Below are 8660 nucleotides of genomic sequence, written 5' to 3' on the forward strand. Positions count from 1 at the left end.
CAAAACTTATTTACAGTGTTACAGAGCAAAGTCACTTTGAGGACTAAGGTGTGCCTGAACTTCAGCCATGGGATTTTCAATGGCCTCATATGCATTCAAACCCTAGATGATGAATATGGAAGACAGGAGAAGAATTGATGAATTTGAATTACAGTGTTGGCAAAGAATATTGAAAGTACCGTGGGCTGCCAGAAGAACAATTTTGTGTTGGAGGAAATACAGCTGAACTCTCCTTAGAGGAGAGGATGGCAAGACTGTCTCATGGACTGTGGACACATGATCAGGAGAGACCAGCCTCTGGAGAAGGCTATCATGCTGGATAAACTAAAGGGTCAACGACGACAAAAACAACAAAAGGAAGAACTTCAACAAAATGGACTGGCACAGTGGCTGCCACCATGGATTCAAATATAACAGCTGTGCAGATGGCCCAAGAGCGGGCAGTGTTTCGTTATGTTGGACACAGTGTAACCGTTAGTAGGAGCCACTGAGTGGCACCTAACACCAAAGAGAAGGGATCAGCAGTATACTGCTACCCTTTAGGGGAGGGAGAAAAGGAATTGGCAGATTATTGCTTTTAATCTACGACAGGTGATCACTTCCTTTGTGAAGGGAAGTTATTAATGATTAAGGCATGTGTGGTACAATGGAAGGCATGGGTTTCAGTTCCAGTTCTGTTGGGATTGGAAATCCTACTGAATTATCCTGAAGTCAGAGGTAGAGGGGAAAGGAGGTAATATTATGCTAATGGTTCTGTAGAAGTCAATGGAAGGTCAGTGACAAAGAGGAAGAGCCTCCAGGAGATGAACTGACACAGTAGTTGGTACAATGAGCTTCCAACATAAGCACAATTGTGAGGATGGTGCGGGACAGGACAGCGCTTCCTCCTTTTGTACTATGGTCGCTATGGCTCACACCCACTAAACGGCACCTGGTAATGGCACAACGATACTTTTGCGCCAGTAAGCATTATCTTATTAATAACTCCGAGCCTCAGTTTTCTCTGTCATGGAATGGAAATAATGAGGGTTAATAAGGTTAGCAGGATTGAAAGTTCCTTGTATACAGCAGACTGTTCTACGTGCGTCCGACGGAGCAGCTGGTGGGCTGAAACCACTGTCCTTCTGATTAGCAGTCCCGTGCTTAACCCAACCCACCACCTGCGCTCCTTGCTATGTGCCAGCAGTTCATGACTAAAAATAGTTTTCATCATAGAAAAGTATAGCAAAGAATGGGTTTACGTTCAGGCCTTGCAGATCAAAGTTTGAGTCTCTTATCCCTTAACTTTCTCAGAAACAAAAGGCAGATGGTAAAACTGGAGCACTGGACATGGCGACCCCGTCACGAGACACTGCAGCTGTAACGGCACTTCAGCGCTTGGGGACTGCAGCCCTCTGCTCTGGGGCAGTTTTCTGTGAAATCAGCAGGGCTGCTGGGTACTTGCCGCACACAGATACTTACCACTTAGAAGGACTTCCCACAGGGGGCACATGAAGCCTTTGCTTCTGACTGACACAGGATGGATGAGCAGAGGGCACCATCCATCAGTGTCAGGAAAGATCTGAAGCACCTGGCTAGTCAGTTGAAATAAAATAAATTATTTACTGATCTCAGAATCCAGCTGCTTACTTGAGAGCTCACAAAGGGAGCGCTGCCTTGCACGTTGTGGTACCTTCTGTTTCAGAGGGAAAGAACTTCTGAATGGGTGTGTACAGTTCTTTTAAATTGTGGTTAGAATGAAGGGTTATCATCTGCTTTGCAAGGAAAGAAAAGAGCCCTGATGGCCCAGTGGTTAAGTGCTCAGCTGCTAACTAAAACACTTTTCAGTTTGAACCCACCAGCTACTCCGACCCAGCGAGAAAGGCGGAGCAGTCTACCTCCTGGAAACCCTCAGGGGTGCTCTGTTCTGTCTTATAGGTTCTTCGGTAGAGGATTTGATTTGGTTTGCAAGGAGGGAGATAGGGTCTGAAACTACATCCCTGATCTTCACTATAAAACAGGAGGTTGAGCTCATTTATTCCCCACATGCTCCTAGACAGCTTGATCGTCACAGAATCCCTTATGACCCACCAATGATGTTTCTGCTTATAATATTAAATATTGAACTTGAATTTATTGATTGAAACAGATGTTCTGACAATAATCATTGTAGAAGCTTCTCAGAGCTTCACTCTCCACTAGAGGGAGCCATGTATGCTACTGGAAATGCCTGAAACTTGGCCTCCCATTGCCCCACCTGAGTATCAATGCTCTTGGGAGAGATGTTTGCACTACTGCCACCATGCACTTCTTCCTCAGCTACAAGTGCAACTCTGCTCACAGAGTCCTCCCCTAATCTCAGTTATGTGATTACATATTTTCTACCCTTTAGAACTCTACTTCTTTGACACTTTCTTGAGTCATACACTCTTAAAGAGTCAACATTCATTATTTTCCCGTAGTATACACATGACAAAAACTAAGATTTGAAGGGAGGGACTTGCCCAGAATGAAGCAGTAAAGATGGATCTGGATTCAGTCCTGACTGATTCTAGAGCTTGGGGCTCTTTCCACAGATTCTTTTGTGAGCTTTTTCCCGTTTTAAAAATGCGGGGGCTAAAAATAAATGAGGGGGCTGTGAAAAGCTTGTTGGAAACTTCCATTATTTTTAAATTCTATTTTTCCACCAGTTTTTGGAAACCCACTCATTTGTCAGATCTGATGAATAGTTTGATTGTGAAAGACATGGGGGAAGTTCATGACCTTTAGTATTTTTGAATGAGTCACTTTCTACCTTTAGGGATCCATCAGAGATGGGTTTGCTGTATGCTCACCTGGGGAAATCTTCACCTTGGACCTTTGTCTCGACTGCCATCTAGCCACTTCTTGGGCTTCCTAAAACTAGTCCTGCTCAGAAAAAAGGCAAGACCCTTTGTTATTGGTTAAAGGCTGCTGGAAAACTAATAGGATGTCTGAGTAGCATTGCTATTTTGAAAATATATATACATAGGAAATACATATATGGATGTGTGGAGCCCTGATGGTGTAGTGGACTACATGTTAGGCTGCTCATCACAAGGACATCAGTTCGAAAGCACCAGCTGCTCGAAGGGAGAAAGATGAGGCTTTAGACTTCTGCTAAGAGCCTCAGAAACCCTGAGGGACAGTTCTATAGGGTTGCACCAAGTCAGAAATGACTCAATGGCCTTGAGTTTGGAGGTGTGTGTGTTAATTTAATTTTCCACAAAGTTCGTTTACCTACATAATAGACAAAGAAATAGAATCTAACCCACCTCCCCGTTGGTAGTGGTGCCTGGCTACTCTCCAGCAACGACTACTCTCTGAGCGCCAGAAACTACTTTCTTTACTATTTACCCTTAAATTGTCTTTTTTTAAAAATTGTCCTTATTTTTGAACATTACATAAACAGAATCATACACTATGCACTCTTTTGGGTCTGGCTTCTTTTTGAGTAGCTTTCCTATTTTTATTTCTATAAGTACACCAGGAACAGTAGCTCCAGAAAGAACAATAAATAATTTTGTTTTAGGAGTAAACATGAAATATGTTAAGTCTTACCATTTTAGATGCTTAAGATTCTTTGAGAGAGAAGAGGAAAAGAACAGGTAGAGAAAAGAATAGAAGGTAGGTTCTAGGACAATTACATGCCAATAAGACTGCTAAAAAGAGGTAGGGTTTGTGTTTTGGTTCAAAATTGTTCTTAAGTGCTAGCAAACTGATTCTGACTTACAGTCAAAAACAGAACAAAACACTGCCTAGCCCGGCACCAATTGTGAGGATGCTTGGGCCAACTGTTGCAGACACTGTGTGAACCCATTTCACTGACAGTCTTCTTTTTCACGGACTGTCTGCTTTAAAAAGCATGATGTCATTCTCTAGGATAGGAACTCAACCCAACCCAAAGTATCTGAAACCAAGTCTTGCGATCCTCCTTGCTTCTAAGAAGACAGATTTGCTTGGTCTTGGATCACCAATAGCCCAGTTCAAAAGCATCAATTCTTAGTCTTCCTTATTCATTGTTCAGCTTTCCTATGCATATGAGGTGATTAAAAAAAAATAGCATGGCTTGGGCCAGACACGGCTTGGCCTTTAAAGTGACGATTTTGCTTGTTAACACTCTAAAGGTCTTTTGGCTCAGGAGCTGCCATCAAAGGGGCGGCTATTGGTTTCTCCCCACTCGGAGGAAAGGAGAGTGATAAAAATCGAAAGCCACTTGGAAATCACGAGTCTAACATATCACGCAAATATCAATTTCCACAACGCTGAGATCAAAAGAACCACATGGCACTAGACTCCCATTAAGTGCTTCAAAAAGGATCACATTAGAAGGATCTGTATAGAGTGGGGAAAAAATGTGGAACAAAACTCAAACTCGTTTTTTAAAATCGGCCATCACAAAAACGAAGCTTGAGTGAAACTGCATTTACGAAAAATTCACTGTGACCAAAGAGAACCTTCCCAGGCAACACCACTGGGTTCACTACACAACACAACACTGGGTTCACTACAATGCCACAGCAGTTCACAAACTCAGAGTGAACTGCTCAATGCTTGCCTGGAGGGAAAAATACATAAGTTCTGCCCAACAGAGCCGTTTTTTAATTTTTTTGGCGGGGGATGGGTGGTGGATGGGGCGTACTCTCTTGTAGGAAACAAAGGGTACCATTTGTTAATCACTACCCAATTCACAATTAAAGGTTAAATAAATAAATAAATAATGAGTGGGTGATTTGCAGATGATTTGTCCAATATAATGCACGGTTCGATTTCCTGCTGCTTCCAAGAGTGTAGACTGTGTATCCAAGTAAAATGAAATTCCAGATGAATTCAATCCTTTTGCTTTTTATTCATGGTTTTGCTTATTGGTCTATGTAAGGATTTTGTTTGATGTTGAGCTACAATCCAGACTGAAGATTGTCGATTTTGACCTTCACCAGTAAGAACTTCATGATCTCTAACTTTCAGAAGCTAGATTGTATTCATCTGCATATCACAGGCTCTTAATCATTTTTCTTCAATCCCGATGTTCCATTCTTCAGAGTCTACCTTCTCAGATTATTTGCTCAGCATACAGACTGAATTAAGTAAGGCAGAAGAATACAACCCTGACACATACCTTTCCTGATTTGAACCCATGGCAGTATGTGCCCCCTTTTCTGTTCAAACGATTGATCTTGGTCTATGGATAGTTCCACATGACATAATCACGTGTTCTGGAATTCCCACTTTTCCTTCTTCCTAGTTTGTCTTAGGCTATGAATTCTGCCAAAACCTGTCTGCTACAGGTGATCCTGTTGGCATGTGAAATAGCAGTGCATAATTTCTAGTATCACAGCAGCATGGAAGTCACCATTGTACAATGAACTGACAGGTGAGTGGTGGAGTTCAAGGGTACTGGGTGCTAATTCAACTACTGTATCTATCCTGTTGGAATCACCAGTGTCCTGGCAGCTAATATTTACAGAACACTTACTCTGTGCCCAGCATCTTTCTAAGTGTTCTGCGAATGTTGCTACATTTTCTTTTCTTAATTAACCAATCTATAAGATAGGGCCTATTACCATCTCCATTTGAAAAATGAAGAAACTCAGGTTACAAATTATTTGCCCATGGTGACAAGGCTAGTAAACAAGTTAGATTTCAGTCTAACCTTAAAACTCCTGAGTCTGTCATCTAAGCGCTATTCTATGGCGCTTCTCCCCTACCGAATGCTAACCAATGGTCAGCCCCTGTGCTCAGTGCTTTGCAGATAGTACTTTCTTTCCCCACAGAAATTCTAGTACATTGACGTTACTTATATTCCCATTTAAAGAGAGTGGAACTGAGTCTTAGAACATTAATAAGACTTTTGCCTTCCACTATATAGCTGGTTATTGGTAGTCACAATTTAAACCAGTTGTGATTCTCAGAACCATTTCTACTTCCTAACTTGTACTTTCAGGTTATATAAGGAAGGAATGTTTGAGGCTTATTAAAAATCAGCAATATTTGGGCAGGTTGTGCCTTTAAAAGGTTATGTGCGGTATGAAATCTGACAAAATTAAAGATCTTATTTGCAATGGCACTGTTTGCCGTGTGGTGGTAAGCTTCACAGTAGGCTAAAGACAGGTGGGTGTGCTGTTTTCTGGGATGTTGCTCTGCAGGAGTAAGTGACAAAATGGCCACCAGTATCTGCAGATGACCTATCCTAGAGAACGTGCCCCAAACGCCACAAACAGGCCTAAAAACCCTCTGCTGAGAGTACATGGGGTGGCTCTGTAAAGCATGAAAGGAAATGTGAATAATGTTCTTCCTTACTCTCCATCCTTCCAGTTCAAATAATTACCCAGTATAACCTCTCTACTCCTTTTCATTTGAACTTGGCTAAGCCAGGGAATGTTCCTACTGCCTGTTTCTGATGCCCACAGGATGTGGGGTTCAGGTCTCTCTGTCTCTTAAATGACAGAAGCAGAACCCTAAATGAGAGCAGTCAGAAGATGGCAAACAATCACATAAACAAAGTCCGTTAACAGAAAAAACCCACCTGCCTTTAATGCTGACACTAGGAAAGATTTGTATTGTGAGACACATACAAAGCATTTATGAGAAGTGTACAATTGGCAAGCCTTAGTTCAGACCAGAGCTCCACTCCTGACACCCCCCCCCTGTACTGTGTGTGGGGTTAGACATGAGATGGCACCTCTCTGTACCCCACTTAGATTCTTTGCTACTTGGGGCAGTAAAAATGTCTGTGTTTGGGGTAGATAGCACTCACCCTAGTTGTAAAGCACATGTGCCGACTCCATAGGAAAAACAAACCAACTAACTCATACAAGTTCCTGCTGTAGCGACAGCCTGCATTGAGCATAGCAGATGCCCGTACATGGTAGCCATTATGGTGATGATGATGATGATGATAACAATAAGGTAATAATAACATAATGATTAGTAGGGTACTCCTGCTAAGTTTATGTCAAAACAGAAATTAAGCATTTAATGAGAAACTAATCCCAAATATGAGTTTAAAATAAATGAGTTCCAGATTATCTGGGGGAACATTCAAATATAATTCCCAAGATTGTTAAAAGGCTTCGTGAGTAAAGTCATGAATGAATAAGCAATGCGTTCACGGAGGAAGAAAAGGCCAAAGGTAACGTTAAAAAGTGGTTGTAAGGAAAGCCCTTAGGAGAATTAGAGAATGAAAAGAAGAACGGAACTTCACAGAAGTCAGTCCATTTGCAGAGTCTTAAGCTAATTCTATTTCCAATCTCCTGCTTCATAAGAAAGGGTAAAAGAGAGCACTCGAGTGGGGAAGAGGCTGTATTCAAATTTCATTGTCTAAACACTTTCTGTGAAAACAAATCCCTTTAGTCACTCAGGTCATGCAAAAGTTGTATGCCGTTCTTTCCCTAGTTCTAGGTGGATTACTGACAGAAAGTTCGGTTCATCAGCTGTTCACGTACTTACCTAACTGTACATCGGTTGTGAATCGTAGTCTGTGGATCATGCTGACTTTGAATGATTTGTAATGGTGGCTGCTAAGCATATCTTGTACTGTAGCTATGTCGATTTGTGAATCCTCCTCAAAAGTCCCGTCTGCCCTTGAACCTGGGGAGGAAAAAGCACTTTAACACATAAAGATACATGAGGCTTGGCAAATGGTGTCTGCTTAAAATGCTTTGGGATGAATTAAAATAATATGGGCTATTTAATTTGGAGAAGAAAGGCTGAGCGATGACTTAATAATGCCATTCCAGTAAACAGCGAATGCTAACATATTAATCATTCTACAATTAATTCCACAAACACTGTCTATACTGTGGCAGGCTCTTGGCTGGTCAGGACAGTAAAACGCCAGCCTGCCAGAAGGAAGCTCCTGGTTTCAACAAGTGCTAAGTCAAACCCACAAGCATCTGAGCAGTCACATTTCTTGTATCTTTTTTCTAATACCGATTCGCTGATTATAAAAATAAACCATATTCTTTGCATAATTATTCTCCTTTACAAGATCCCCAAACACCATCTGTGTAATAGCTTCCTGCGCTGTACCCCAGACACCACATTGGTGCAGTCTTGAGCATTCTGAGGTTGAATGTTAGGCTCTAACATTCTTCACTGGCCTTCCAGCCACCGGGTTCTCTGTGCAACCTGATTCTGCTTTCTAAAGCCGGGATCATTCCCTTAACTCATCAAGTACTTAGTGAGAGCCTTGCTTATGCAAAATACTCTGATATTAAAATTGGGGAAAAACAAAAAGACCGGTAAAAAAAAATTCTTCCCTGGCTTCCCAAATCAAGCACACTCCCCCTATCTGCCACCAAACAACCAAGACAGCCTATGGCTGAAATATAATTTTCCAGTCTTTTTTAAAGTCATTTCTTGGGGGCTGGTACAACTCTTATCACAATCTACACATCCATCGTGTCAAGCACATTCATACATTTTTTTACCTTTCTTTTCTTAAAAATCATTTTATTTGGGGCTCATACAACTCTTTATCACAATCCACACATACATCAATTGTGTAAAGCACATTTCTACATTCATTGCCCTCATCATTCTCTAAACATTTGCTCTCCACTTAAGCCCCTGGCATCAGCTCACTTTTTCCCACTCCCTCCATGTTGCCCCCTCCCTCATGAACCCTTGATGATTTATAAATTATTATTTTGTCATATCTT

The 8660-nt window shown here is 41.6% G+C and overlaps 1 protein-coding gene across 2 annotated transcripts in view; it reads right to left on the reverse strand.

Annotated features, from left to right (window-relative positions):
• The window catches only part of MAPKAP1 (MAPK associated protein 1), a 301918-nt gene that overhangs the window by 42582 nt on the left and 250676 nt on the right, over nt 1-8660 (reverse strand). For both annotated transcript variants that reach the window (XM_004713308.4, XM_004713307.4), the window contains one exon: nt 7447-7587. In XM_004713308.4, the coding sequence (XP_004713365.1) occupies nt 7447-7587 (141 nt within the window). The remainder of the gene's footprint in view (nt 1-7446; nt 7588-8660) is intronic.

Source organism: Echinops telfairi, unplaced genomic scaffold (assembly GCF_000313985.2).
Source record: "Echinops telfairi isolate 266 unplaced genomic scaffold, ASM31398v2 ScPeMD7_22;HRSCAF=79, whole genome shotgun sequence".
NCBI lineage: Eukaryota > Metazoa > Chordata > Mammalia > Afrosoricida > Tenrecidae > Echinops > Echinops telfairi.